This window comes from Alosa pseudoharengus, unplaced genomic scaffold, assembly GCF_046254945.1.
Source record: "Alosa pseudoharengus isolate Yale_2024_CS ecotype anadromous, Long Island Sound unplaced genomic scaffold, YU_APseudo_1.1 YU_APseudo_1.1_scf_6, whole genome shotgun sequence".
Lineage (NCBI taxonomy): Eukaryota > Metazoa > Chordata > Actinopteri > Clupeiformes > Clupeidae > Alosa > Alosa pseudoharengus.
In genome coordinates, this window is record NW_027468848.1 from 7,793,686 (window position 1) to 7,807,913 (window position 14,228).

The 14,228-nt window shown below is 47.9% G+C and overlaps 2 protein-coding genes across 5 annotated transcripts in view; both read right to left on the minus strand.

Moving 5' to 3' along the window:
- Positions 1 to 4,867, minus strand: part of gapvd1 (GTPase activating protein and VPS9 domains 1) — a 67,431-nt gene extending 62,564 nt beyond the window's left edge. For all 4 annotated transcript variants that reach the window (XM_076270881.1, XM_076270882.1, XM_076270884.1 and 1 more), the window contains exon 1: positions 4,696 to 4,867. The gene's annotated coding sequence lies outside the window, so the exon portion shown is untranslated. The remainder of the gene's footprint in view (positions 1 to 4,695) is intronic.
- Positions 4,868 to 10,465: 5,598 nt separating this feature from the next.
- On the minus strand, positions 10,466 to 13,774 carry unm_hu7912 (un-named hu7912). Its single transcript, XM_076270900.1, has one exon. It carries the CDS (start codon positions 13,772 to 13,774, stop codon positions 10,466 to 10,468), a length of 3,309 nt encoding a protein of 1,102 aa, XP_076127015.1.
- Between the last annotated feature and the right edge of the window lie 454 nt (positions 13,775 to 14,228).

Genomic DNA, 14,228 nt, shown 5'->3' on the forward strand with positions numbered 1-14,228 from the left:
TGCCCCCACTGAGAGCACCTTACCTGTGGCTTGGCATTCCACAGGTGACACATGCTCACCTGGCCAAACATACCTGGCGTGGCGGCCCAAATGACACCCCTCATCCACAGAGAGGCATCAGTTAAAACCCGCCAGGCTGACTGACAGATTTAATCACAACAGCCACAAAGACCTGTCAATGAAAACCATTCTTCATTCCTCAACCATTCTTCATTCCTCATCCACCCTATTCATAGCCTTCCGTGCGGTAGGTTTGAAGAGGCGGTGATGATCCCTAGGCTTATGCCAACTGCTGGACTACATGCATAACCACACCACAGCACCCACCGGTCCCGTCAAGGGTGGGCCAGATACCCCTGTGGAATGCAGGGCATAAGGCAAAGAACATTTCTGAGCCTGAAGTTAACAAACATTTTTGAAGACTTTTCAAATCTTCAACAGCCCAGCCCACGCCTGAATTCAGGCACAGTGCCTGAACACTGTAAGCCCTGTAAACCAAAGATTCTAGAACAGCTCCGCTCTAGAATGGATGCAAACCGAAGATTCTAGAACAGCTCCGCTCTAGAATCTTTGATGCAAACACAGACTAATGTGGAGACAGAACCCTGTGGCAAACACATCCGAATGCCAGTACCCTTATTTGTTCCGTTCAGGTACATAAGGCCTATGGTTCCTCTCTCGTGAGGGAACAAGGACAGGACCGGGTCAACAAGTAGTAACTCAAATACCAGCAGATTAGATCAGCGCACACACACACTGATACTGGCACGCACGCACACACAGACACACACACACACAATCAAACCCAGATACAATGCTAGAGTTTCTCACAGAGAACAATCTCTGCCAGGAAGCCAACAGCTGACAGTGACCATTTCCCCTTGACACAGAGGAAGAGGGCACTGGAGAGACAGACAGAGAGGGAGAGAGAGAAAGGGGGGGTTGTGAGGGAGGGAGAGAGAGAGAGAAAGAGAGGGGGACTGTGTAAGGGAGATAATGAGAGACAGAGAGAGATGTAGAGAGAGAGAGAAAAAAGAGAGAGACATGTACAGAGCGAGAGAGCGAGAGCATGCAAGAGAAAGAGGGGTTGTGAGATATCGTCCACTTCCTAAGACCTGACCCCAGTGAAACAAAAGCCTTTCTGACCCCTGTCCTGTTCCTTCCTCTGCACATTCCCCAACTAAGTGACTGCGAGCCACAGCAACACCTTCTGGCCTTCACTTAATACCTTTTTACAACAACAAACGCTGTGAAGAACATTCTTCTTAAATTACCTCTCTCTCTCTGTGTTAGAGTGTGAGTGTGAGTGTGTGTGTGTGTGTGTGTGTGTGTGTGTGTGTGTGTGTGTGTGTGTGTGTGTGTGTGTGTGTCATGAAGGACAAAAAGGTTGAGCAACACTAGCAGGCTGGTAGGTGTGTCTGCCCTTGAGCAGGGAGACAGGAAAATGAACAGAAGGGAGAAGGGGAGGAGAGAAGAATAAAAAACAGAAGAGGGAGAGGCAGGAGAAATGAAAAAGGAGGGAGAGAGAGAGAGAGAGAGGGCAGGAGTGAAGAGAGAAGAGAGGTGAGGAGGAGGAGAGAGGAAAGGGGAGAAGAGAAGGAAAGAGAGAGAGAGAGAGAGAGAGAGAGCAGGAGTGAAGAGAGAAGAGATGAGGAGGAGAGGGGAGAAGAGAGAGAGAGAGGAGAGAAAAGGGAGGGGTGAGAGGTGGGGAGGAAGGGAAGAGGAGAGACAGGAGAGGTGAGAGAAGGAGAGAGGGAAGGGGAGGAAAGGGAAGAGAGAGAGCAGGGGGAGAGAGGGAAAGAGAGAGAGAGCAGAGGGAGAGAGGGAAAGAGAGAGAGCACAGGGAGAGAGAAAGAGAGAGCAGGGGAAGAGAGAGAGAGAGAAAGAGAGAGAGCAGGGGAAGACAGAAAGAGAGAGCAGGGGAAGAGAGAGAGAGAGAAAGAGAGAGAGCAGAGGAAGAGAGAAAGAGAGAGCAGGGGAAGAGAGAGAGAGAGAAAGAGAGAGAGCAGAGGAAGAGAGAAAGAGAGAGCAGGGGAAGAGAGAGAGAGAGAAAGAGAGAGAGCAGGGGAAGACAGAAAGAGAGAGCAGGGGAAGAGAGGGAAAGAGAGAGAGAGCAGAGGGAGAGAGGGAAAGAGAGAGAGAGCAGGGGGAGAGAGGGAAAGAGAGAGAGAGCAGGGGGAGAGAGGGAAAGAGAGAGAGAGAGCAGGAGGAGAGAGGTATGTGGGGAGCTGCTGTCTTGTCAGCTGCCTCTGCAGCTCTTCACAAACACCCCGAATGCAGACAGACAGAGCCGGTCCCATGGCGACCATCCTCCACTCCCTGCCCGGGGAAACGCACACAGAACTGCCATGGCAACGCATCCAGCAGCACCCTGACTCAGCACCAGACGAGCACCGAGCGCAACCACTCCATCCTCTAATGCCGTGTGCTGCAGGGGCACGGCCACACACTCACTCTCACACTCACCCTAGATGTCCACAGTTGCGTTGCGTTACTGCATGCCGGTGGGTTTTCCCGACAGTCGGGGGTGTGTATACCTTGAAGCATAACCGTAATTTGATTGGCTGGTGCCTTGCGTTGCTGTCCGTTGGTGCAGCAAAAGTTGAACATTTCTCAACTTTTTGACAGAGGCGACAGGAGCAAAACAACGGAACCACAATTCACTCAGGCTCATACACACAGTTGCGTGCGTTGCAGTGCTGGAGACGCATCCCGTTCACTTTACATGGGCTCACGTCATCCGTTGCCCAACTGAATTGTGGGTCCGTTGTTCCCGTCGCTCGCTTTGAAAAGTTCAACCTTTGCTGCACCGACGGACGGCACCAGCCAATCAAATTACGAACAAGTGAACAACAGACGGCACCAGCCAATCAAATTACATTTATACTTTAAATAATTTGCATAGCTACCATCGGGAACACCCACTGGCATGCGTTGATGGAACTGTGCAACTGTGTGTGGAAACCGTGAGCACCGTACAGCACAGCACAGCACCGCACCGTACAGCACAGCACAGCACAGCACAGCACAGCACCGCTGTACACAGCACAGCACAGCACAGCACAGCAGAATGTAGCAGCCAGCCAGAGCCACCAGCTGTACGGCAGGCCGGCCGGCATAACGATGCTCAGCTGAGGACTCTGAGAGCGTCTGAATGATCAACATCAGTGCAGTGATTATCCACAGCTACGAGCCAACGCTGCTGATGCAACGCAACTGAAACTCATAGTGCAGGAACAACAACTGACAGGAAACAAGCGCTTTCTCTAACGATGCCATCAACATGGACGTTAATTATGACCAGGTCCTCACACACACACACACACACACACTGCACCTGGGTCTCTAGTGTGAGTCCAACACACTAAATCAATGACAGGTCTCCTCCATCAGCCTGTTTCCAGTGTCCCTGGAAAGTCCTGTTCCAATGTTCCATCATCCCCACGCAGCCAAAAGGCATGGGGCATGGCCCGCATCCAACACTGGCCTCTGGCATGTAATGGAGACCGAGGTCAAGACTCAGAGACCCCTGCAGAGGGGCTTCACACCTGTGTGTGTGTGTGTGTGTGTGTGTGTGTGTGTATGTGTGTGTGTACAGTAGGCTGACTTGCTCTAGCCATACACACACACAGCTGTTTGGAAACAGAACACATGAGATGCTGGAGATTTGGCATGATTTCTGAACCTCTAGACTGGTAGGTAAGAGCATATGTGTGTGAGCGTGTGTTTGTGTGTACAACCCAAAGCATCAGCACCCCTGTCTGCAAGCCCTACGAGTGAACACAATCGGAATGTGACCAACCAGTCTGTGTAGACTGTAATCTCTGAGGTCTGAGAGTAATTGCGACTATACAGAATATTTTTTTCCATACTTGATTAAGACAACAAATAACACTTAGGCCTACAGCGCTTAGTTTAACCAAACCTATATTATACAGCTTGTTATTACACCCAGGTAACGTTACACCGCTGTATCATTTAGCATAGCACACGAAATCAAAGCTGCATAGGTCAACTTAACCCTTGATTACAGCATTAACGAGTTTAATCACAACAGAACAGTCATCAAAAATACAGCATTATCGGAATACAAATATTTTAGTGATTATGCTACAGTTTGACCAACAGATTGTTTGGGTAAACAACCTAAGTGCCTTAGACTGGCTGGCTGACTGCGATTATGGCACACAATCTAAAATCATAAACAGGCTAGCATTTCGTCGTTTTCTGTGCATTCATTTTGGCTTTGGAATCCTAAATTGTTTACTTACGTTAAGGAAGTGAGTCCTAGCGTACAAACGAACAACGAACATTAGCTAACATTAGTTGTATGGCTTGCAAAATATAACCAGAATGACATACAAACACAGCAAACGCTTCAAGCGGGCTAGTTAACTGGCTAGCCTGCGTTATGCGAACTAACGTCAACGTTTCCAACGAAGAAAATAGCTGACTTGGCTGCAGAACTCATCTCCAATGATTTCCAAATAAATGGAAAACCAATTTCCTCTGACAAAACCAGTTGGGGAGATAATCACAGTATCTTGTCTAACACCTACATAGCTTAACTTTATTGAGATAACATGGAGTCAGCGCGCATTTGTTTAGATAGCAAGAGTAGTAGCATTGGCTAATTTTGCTAGCCTGTTAGCGACATTCCATTGCCTACTGATATACAGAGCCTCATATACTTACCGAGTGAAATGCCGTTGGCTCTTCCCGAAATGTGTTGGTATTACCTCTGTGTTGCAGTAGGCTTTTAAACTATCCGTGTCGTGTCCTCTGCGGTAATTGACGGAGAAAGCAAACCACAGTGCTAACTAACGTTAGCCAGCCACCCCTTTCTCGCTAGCTACAAACCTCAAACCTTTCGTCTGACGACGCTAGCTGTCATCACGAGGAGACCTTCGTCACACGCATGCGCATGGCTCAAATTGGACCTGTTGTTGAGTTAAATCTGTAGTCTACAGGAATCTTAGAATAGATAATCTTCACTTTATCAAATTAAATACATTCAAAAAATGGCAAACCCATGATGTTTTTGTTTTGTTTTGTTTTTTATCTTCATATGAATTATTGGTCTACATGAGTTTTCAAGAATGACAAGATGTTGGATTTTCTTTCATTGATCCATAACTTTCAGCACTAGATGGCCCACCCATTCAAACCTGCACAACTGATGGCATATCAGATTCCCTCCATAGCTCTCAGCTGTGTCCGTTGAGGACGTGGAGAGTGCAGGACAAGGACAAACACTTTAGTTTGTTTATACTGAAGTTTTAAGATTACATTTTTTTTTTTTTTTTTTTAAGTTTAAATGTTTGTCGCTCATGAACATTATGCAGAGCCAAGAATTTGATATTTAACCCTACATGTCAATCTGGAGTCTTCTGTGACTTACATGGTCAGTGAACACCAACAGGTGAGCAACCGGTGAAACATAAGCCTGGCATACAGATAGAAATGGAATAATGTGGAGGGGAAATCAAAAAGAAAATGTCAGTGAGATGCAGCCCTCTGGCCTGTGAGTTTAGGCGTTTTTGCACCTCTCCTGGTCGATGGCCACTAGATGGTAATAATGCAGAATGGCCACTAGATGGTAATAATGCAGAATGGCCACTAGATGGTAACATTGGCCCTTCTGATTGAATTCATCAATTTTAATTGATCAACTCTTAGCCTAGAAAATCCAGACCCAAATCCGAAAGATTAAGGTAATTAAGTAATGAAAATGGCCCAACTCGAGGGGCGGCACCAAGCATACATTTGAAAATATCACTGCACACAATTGGATAACACTATGACCAATATTTCCGGACTTCGATGTTGCAGCGCTGTCGTCATCTGTTTAGCTCGCCTCTGGCCCGCATATACCGATGTGATTGGTGAAGCTCGGCTCCATGGGCATAGGTAATGAGCATCATTACTCATCGCTAAAGTAACTCACTGAGCAAATTCAAATTGTGTCCTCCCGAGAACTCTGGATTTCCAGGGTAATCAACTCCATGTGTGAAAATTACAAACTTTTACAAAAGGTAGGACCACATCTTTTTTTTAACCCTCCTGTTGTGATTGTTTTATGTTTACTATTTTTGTGTTTACTAGTTTTGTGTTTTGTGGACTCAATTTTATAAACTGACCATTTTCTCACCCATTCATTTCGGTCGGTCATTTTTGACCGGAAATACACATGGGTGTTCTAAAGTTAAATAAAACACTCAAATTGTATAAAAATGATCAAAATTTGTTTTATGTGTTCAGCCATGTGTTAACATTAAGCAAGTCAAGGAGCCTCATGGTAGGGAGAATAAATTAACAATATTTTTGAGAGAAAAGAATAGTCAATCGGTCACATTTGTCCGTAAACACAACAGGAGGGTTAAAAAACATTTCCATAATAATATAAGAGTGACGACACTGCATTTTCAGTGTTCTTAAAGCATCTTTTTGGGAAATAACATTATTTGCTCTCTACCCCAGAGTAAACAGAGTTATATTTTATATATATATATTATATAAGTATATTCCTTGCTAAGCCTATATTGCCAGTGAATGATGTGAAATGCAATAGTAGATTTGTTTGTCAAAATTGACACATGGCATCACTATATTCATTAATCGCACACCTAATTTTATGAAATTCCATCGATAGGGGGAACTAACATATTTCTCCATCTCAAAACATGGCACTATTTTGTGATGTAAAGAGTCGAGGTTGTGTAAACTGACATGTCACATTTGGCGCATAGGGTTCCTGATTTGACCCATACATGTACATACGTGAGCCCACACACAGAAACACACACCACAATGGTCACACAGACACACACACAAACATGGGCTCACACACAAGAAACACACACACATACTGTACATACACACATGCATACAGGCATGTACGCATATGTACACATATACTCACACACACACACACACACACACACACACACACGCACACACACACACACACACTCTGGAGACATGTTATAATAATAATAATAATAATAATAATAATAATTTATATAGCACCTTTCTCATACCCAAGGTCGCTTTTCATAGAGGGAAGGAAATACAACAAACAAACAAACAAACAAAACAATACAACAAAGAGAAGCTAAGTGTGTAGAGCTATGTGTTGGTGTGGAGGAGACGCTAAGTGATATGTGTTAGTGTGGAGGAGAAGCTATGTATATAGAGCTATGTGTTGGGTGTGGAGGAGAAGCTAAGTGTGTAGAGCTACAGTATGTGTTGGGTGTGGAGGAGAAGCTAAGTGTGTAGAGCTATGTGTTAGGTGTGGAAGAGAAGCTAAGTGTGTAGAGCTATGTGTTGGGTGTGGAGGAAAAGCTAGAGCTATGTGTTGGGTGTGGAGGAGAAGTGATCATTAAACAAAAACGTCTTGAGATGTGCTTAATGTTATTTTAATCAAAGACAAGTCCCTATTTAATGCCAAACCAAGAAGGCTATAGATCAAAAGATTTGTTGCAGTTTCATTTTGCAACCAGTAGATGGTGATAGCTGACTATTTTTCTCGACCCTTAAATAGTTTTCTGGAGCTCAGATTTTTCCAAATTGCTGCAACGTAAAGCTCCAGGAATCCAGTTTTCCAGGGTCACTATCGAAGACACAAAATTACCTTACAAATCATTAAATAATACTTTATACAGCAATGACCTAACAATGATCATCATTTAACAATAAATAACAAATGTCATTTTAGGTGAATGTTTATATTGCTTGTGACCGTGTGAATTGATGATGCTTTGCCATTGTATGGTTTATTATTTAGGTCATGCCTCTCTTTGCTCAGGTCTATTAAGCATGTGCATAGCTCTGTGTGTATATATATATATGTGTGTGTGTGTGTGTGTGTGTGTGTGTGTGTGTGTGTGTGTGTGTGTGTGTGTGTGTGTCTGTGCGTGTGTGTACTCATACAAGTATGTATGTGCATTATTTAAACACCCCATTGAGGGTGATACAGCCTGCGTGTGAGACAGACTTTTGTGGTGACAAACGATGACAGACATCATTCAGGCTGCTTTCAGTGACTGTCCCTCTGAATCAATGACAGATATCAAGCACAATGACTCAGAGTACTACTAGGAGACTGTCAGTAATCACTCCAAACAGGTGCTCTTTCGTAGGGGTGTGAGTTTAGTCAAAAAAGGAAAGTAACAAAGGCACTTTGCCTCGTTAAGGGTATTATGTTTAGAAAAATATATGAAAAAAGCCTTTAATTAAACATGGCACTAAAGCACATGGGTACATTGGCCTTCTTCAGGCCATCAATCAACTATTTGTCTAAACAGAGTGTGTTTGTTACTTTTTAATGACAGATATCATTCAGGCTGATTTCAGTGACTGTCCCTCTGAATCCCTCAGAACTGCTGTAAGTCTGGAAATGAATGCATCTGAAGGAGGATCAACTAAAGATGGCCTACAGTACTGTAACTACATATTTTGGAGTGTGATATGAGGATATTATTCCATGTTCAGACACAACATTATTGAGCTTTATACATTTTTATTTTATGAAAAGAAATGCATGACATTTTTGACTACCTACAAATTTGGTTTAAAACAAATACAAACAGGACTAAAAACAAACAAAACAAAACAAAACAAAAACATCAAGATGAAAAAAAATATGGCATTAACCATAAGTTAATACAGATAAGTTATGCTCTTGGACCACATGATAATAGCATTAACCATAAGTTAATACAGATACATTATGCTCTTGGACCACATGACTGAGGACACTGGAAGTCAGCACAGGACAGCTTAACTGGGGTTTTCAGTGAAATGCAATTATTACAAACCAACGACTGTAGAAACCTCTTTTATACAGTCATCGTTACAAACATTCTGTTAATTTCTCAGTCATAAAAATATTTCCAAAGTATTGCCTTCAGTGTTAAGCCTTAAAAATAAAAAATATACTCCTTACATGTTTCTTGAGCTAAATATAAAGCCGCTTCAAGGCTAGATTTTAAACATTTTATGTTTTTCATACATATCTTTTGATTATGGTTTTAAAATTGAAACAAATAAAACAAAATAAACCGCTGATGATAGACAACTTAAACCCCACAAAAAATCTTATATTGGCTTTGTCAAAGCAGTTGCATACTACATCTCTCTCAAACACACACACACACACACACATGCACACAACTCAGTGCTGTACTGTGGAAAAGTCACAGAAGAAGGATGAGACCTGTTGCTAAGCAACTCTATTCGCGATGGTTACAACTTAAAGACATCAGCACTTTACAAATAAAGGTCACTTCTCCCCGTTTCATATGGTATAAGTTCAGTAGTTTAGCAAGTAATCGTTCACCCAGTTTTAACTGTATAACATTTTGTAAAAACTGACCCTTGTACATATTTAAGCACTTTGTTCCTTGGGAAAAGTTCCTGTACGGCATGATACGTTTAGTAATCGGCTTATTGTTGCGTTAGATTTGCTGCATTAAATACTTTTCTAAATAATTCATTAGTGAAACAGACTGAGCATGAAGGAGCAGACTAGTTGTAACATGGAGAAGAGCCACACACCAATACTTACAGTAGCTACAATACTTCTTGTACTGAATACTTATAACACAGAAAGTGTGATACTGTTTAGTTTATGTATTCTTGTATTATATATTGTACATTTCTCTTCCGTCACCACCATTAGAAGCACAAAAACTGGAAATGCTGACAGCAAACAGTTCAACTTCAGAGGGACACAATTACATCACTTTAGAGAACCTGACTCGTCTTTCTCTTCTTTCAGAAACTCACAACAACTCACACATCACCTTCTTCATCAGTGAACAAAATATTTCTGTGGTCTGAAAATATCATTTTTCATAACAAATATCTCATAACAACCAGAGGAATGTCAAAGTGCATGTCACATGCATGCGTCATATACATGCATAGCCGTTTGCATCTGAACACAGAAGTCAAATCCATTCATTTTGGGGAGTATCTAGAACAGATGGTAAAGTCTGTCTTTTACTGAAGCCAAGTGCTTTGCTGTAAAGCAATTCATTTCAAAAAGAAACACATAATCAAGTAAATGAAGCCATTTCAAAAGTGAATCATTAGCATTATTTGAGAAATGTACATCTTGTTTGTATTTTGCATTCTACAAGCTGTTATCACCTCGTGGCCGAAGGTGACAGGCTGGCAAATATTGATATAGATATAGAGATATATATTCTGTAGCAAAATACATCGCATCTAAAAACAGGAATTATAAATACGTTTGTTAAATTATGCACATATAATACATCGTACAGAAGGTGCAGAGAATCGTATGATAATGTGTAAGAGATGTGCTGAGTGAGTCCAGCATTCTGGGCTCTTGTGATGTCATCTAAGAAGTGTGGCATGCCGACCCAGTCTAGCGTTCTGGGCTCATATGATGTCATCTAAGAGATGTGGCGCGCCAACCCAGTCTAGCGTTCTGGGCTCATATGATGTCATCTAAGAGATGTGGCGCGCCAACCCAGTCTAGCGTTCTGGGCTCGGATGCGGCCATGATCATGCACATGAACTGCTTGCCGGTCCTCTTGTCCACGGGGTAGATGGTGGTGGGCGTGAACCTCTTGTTGGTCTCCACGAACTCGCACAGCTGCTTGTAGATGTGCGGGTACTCGTGCCGCAGGAAGACGCCTCGCGTCCGCAGCTCCCTCTGGATGTTGATGAAGCAGATCTCCCGGGCCTTCCGGCCCTCCTCGCCGCCGACGTCCATGTCCGACGTCCCAGGCGGCGGCGTGAGGATCAGGGTCTCCATGTCACTCCCCTTCCTGATGACCTTCTTGTCCGGGCTGGAGGAGGCCAGGGACACTTTGGCGTACTTGCGGACGGTGGGCGTTTGGACCCTGGGGGACGGTTTGTTAGGCACTAGCTCGCCGACGGCAATGGACACGTTCAAGAGGAAACATTCGTTGGGGTCGTACTCCTTCCCAGCCTCCTGCAGGTCCTTGCAGTACTCTCCCAGGTTGTCCTTGAAACTGTCCAGTTCTCGGAGAGACAGGTAAGTCGGCGACATCAGGAGGCTCTCCAGACCCACCTTCATGAAGTTGTCCGCGGACCCCGAGTTGGGGAACCCCAGGAACAGCACCCCTCGCCCCCGCGACAGGTAGCCCACTTTGGCGATGCGCGAGAAGGCCTTGTGGATGTCCGGCGTCTCCCTGCAGTGCTTGAGGATGTGGCGACACACGCTGCTGATGCGTCCGTACAGGCAGTTCTCCTTGTGGCTGTCCCAGTCCTCCCGCCGGCAGTTCCGCGAGCAGTAGAACGTGTAGCAGCTGTGGCAGGACTTGAAGTACAGGCACGCGTTGAACAGGCTCTCCTTGCGGCCACACTGGCCGTTGGAGCAGGTCATGGAGTTGTCCTCGTCGGGACTGTGGTTGAACGAGAAGTCGTCCAGGCTCGGCTGCATGCCGTCGCAGCCGCTGTCCGGGTCCCTGGGCGTGTCCGGGCTTGTCTTCGCCGAGGACTCCTGCGAGTTCGCCAGCAGTTGGTCGTCCGGCCCAAACGAGGTTGGCTTGACCTCCGTGAGGTCGTCGTCGCTGATCAGCTGTTTGAGCTGATCGATCAGGTCCTCGCTGGGACGTCTGCTGTTCGGAGGCTTGTAGTCGATGACCAGGTCAGCTAGCAGCTCATCCAGCTGCTCCAAGCTCTGCTGGAGAGAGTAGTTGTTGTGTTTTCTGTCCTTGCTTGCGTCCGGCACACTCACGGTCGACTGCTGGTGGTTGACCACTGAGGCCGTGGGCTGAATGCCGTTAGGTACTCCCCAGGTCACAGAGTGCCCCGAGCTGCCCTCCCGCTTGCGCTGGTTGGCGGCGCGGAGGTCGTTGTCCGTGATGGTGATCTCGGGGGTGACGTACCAGTGCCGGCTCACGCTGCTGCGGGCACTGTCGCTGTGGCACTTCTCCAGAGAGTTCTCCGAGAGGGACAGCGCAGCGTAGCGCCGGGGCGAGCTGGACAGGTTCACGATGACCGGCTGCTGCCTGACGTCGGGCGGCGCGGCGTGCCTGGCGTGGTTGAAGAGGTTCTCGTAGCTCCGGCCGCGCGGGAAGGCCTGCTCTCGCTCTGCGTGCGGGTGCGGGGTCAGGATGTTGTCCCAGGACTTGGAGTAGTGCCGGACGTCGGCGCCCAGCCTGGGCTCGGAGAAGTCGTTGGGGTACCAGGGGGTCATGCAGGGGTCGTGCCTGGCACGCTGCGGCGTGGCCTGCGAGGAGGCGTAGTGGCTGGAGAAGCCCGAGATGCTGGACCGCTGCCAGTCCGAGTCGGAGAACACCTGCGACGTCCGGGGCTGATGCCGGCCGTCCACGTAGTAGGGATGGCGCACGGGAATGCTGTAGTCCGCCGCCGATTGGCACGGTCTCGTGTAGAAGATCTTCGACGGGTCAGACGGGTAGGGGTATCCTCTGGGGTCGTCTCGGTAGTAGCCCTGAGTCTGGGGTGGAGGCATGTAGTACGGCCCTGGTTCGCTCACGGAGTAGGGTCTGCTGAAGAAGGCTTCCGCCGCAGGGTCGCGCCGGGCCTTGACCTCACCGTAGCAGGGCCGCACCGGCAGAGTGTGCACCCAGCGGACCCGCGGGTCCTGGGGGTACTGCCCGCTGAGGGAGGGCAGGTGGCTGGTGCTGCTGGCCAGGCTGAACTGGTCGTCCTGGTAGTAGGTTCTGCCCTGGGGCTGGACCGGGTACCTGCACGGGTCCTCTGTGTAGAAGAACTTGGTGGGAATATTTGGGGTGGACAGGGTCCGGTACTCCCTGCCTAGCATGTCTCTGGGGTCTCGGGGGGAGGGCACTCGGCCCAGCGGGATGTCAGCCGGGTGGGCGTAGTTGCCGGGCATGCAAGGCGGGTAAGCGTAGGACTGCCGGTAGTCAATCCTGTAGCAGTCGCTCGGCGTGGGCGTCCGGGAGGTGCCCGTCTGGCGGGGCACGGAGAGTCCGGTGATGCCCGACGTGGAGTAGCGATGCCAGGCCGGGTCGACCCTCGGGGCGGGGGGGCGCCTGGCGGCGTGCTGGAGGACGGCGGCGTCGGGCTTGATGTCCACGCGGCAGCGCACATGCGGGCTCGTGCTGGGCTTGTCCGGCTTTGGCTCCTCGAAGCAGTCGGACACGTAGAGGGGCGTGTGCGGCTGCAGCTTGATGGGGTGCACCTCGTTCACCAGCGCCCGGTTGGGGTAGTGAGACGCCTCCCTGGCAGCGGGGAACGGGCCGGACGCCTCAGGCCTCCGCTGGGGGTCGACCGAGGGCGCCCGCTGGCTGTCCCTCGCCCTCCGTGCCGACGGGGGCGACACCGTGATGGGCACCGGCGTGAGCGTGGCACGGACCCGCGGGGTACTTTTGGAGCGGGCCTTGCCCTTCCCATCAGCCCTGGCGGCCTCGGCCCCGCCGCTGGTTTCCATGGCGACCTGCTGAGCCGGCAGCTTCGTGTTGAACAGGTCCGGTGACGAGAAACGGAGGTGCCCCGGCTGACCGAGGCCGTTCCAGAGGCCATCTTTGCCGGCCGACGGCCGCTCTGTCCCGTAGGCGTAGTCCATGGCGGAGGAGAAGGACTTGGGGTCGTCCAGGGACTCGATGAAGTCGAAGCTGCGGCAGTGCCTCTTGTTGATGACCTCGTGGTTTTGCTCCAGAGTGCCGATCATCTGGGCATCACACTGTTTGGAGGAGGTGAAGGACATGGGGCGGCCACTTGTAGGGCTGATGCTGATGTCTTGGTACAGCGTGGATGCCAGTATGTCAGGAGGGTCCGTCCGTGTCATCTTAAAGGGACGCCTCTAAGATTCCCCCTTCAGGACGGACTGACATCAGCACCACCACCCGTGTCATCTTAAAGGGACGCCTCTAAGATTCCCCCTTCAGGGCGGACTGACACCACCTGCAGAAGAGGCAAACACGTCAGGCGGCCATCCACACTCTTATAGGTCACACACACACTCTTATAGGTCACACACACACTCTTATAGGTCACACACACACTCTTATAGGTCACACACACCAACACAAACAAAGACTTACTGTAAATCCACATTAAAAACAAACATTAACCATACCCTAAATGTTGACGTTGAGATCTCTAAGCTGTGTATGGTTTTTATCTCTATCTGCCTAGTAATACCAGATGAAGGATTTACTTTCATCCTTCTGCTGTGTTCTTAAGTGAGCGGCGCAGCAAGGCCTTGATTAAAACCCAAAATCCCTGTGAAAGGCTATTCT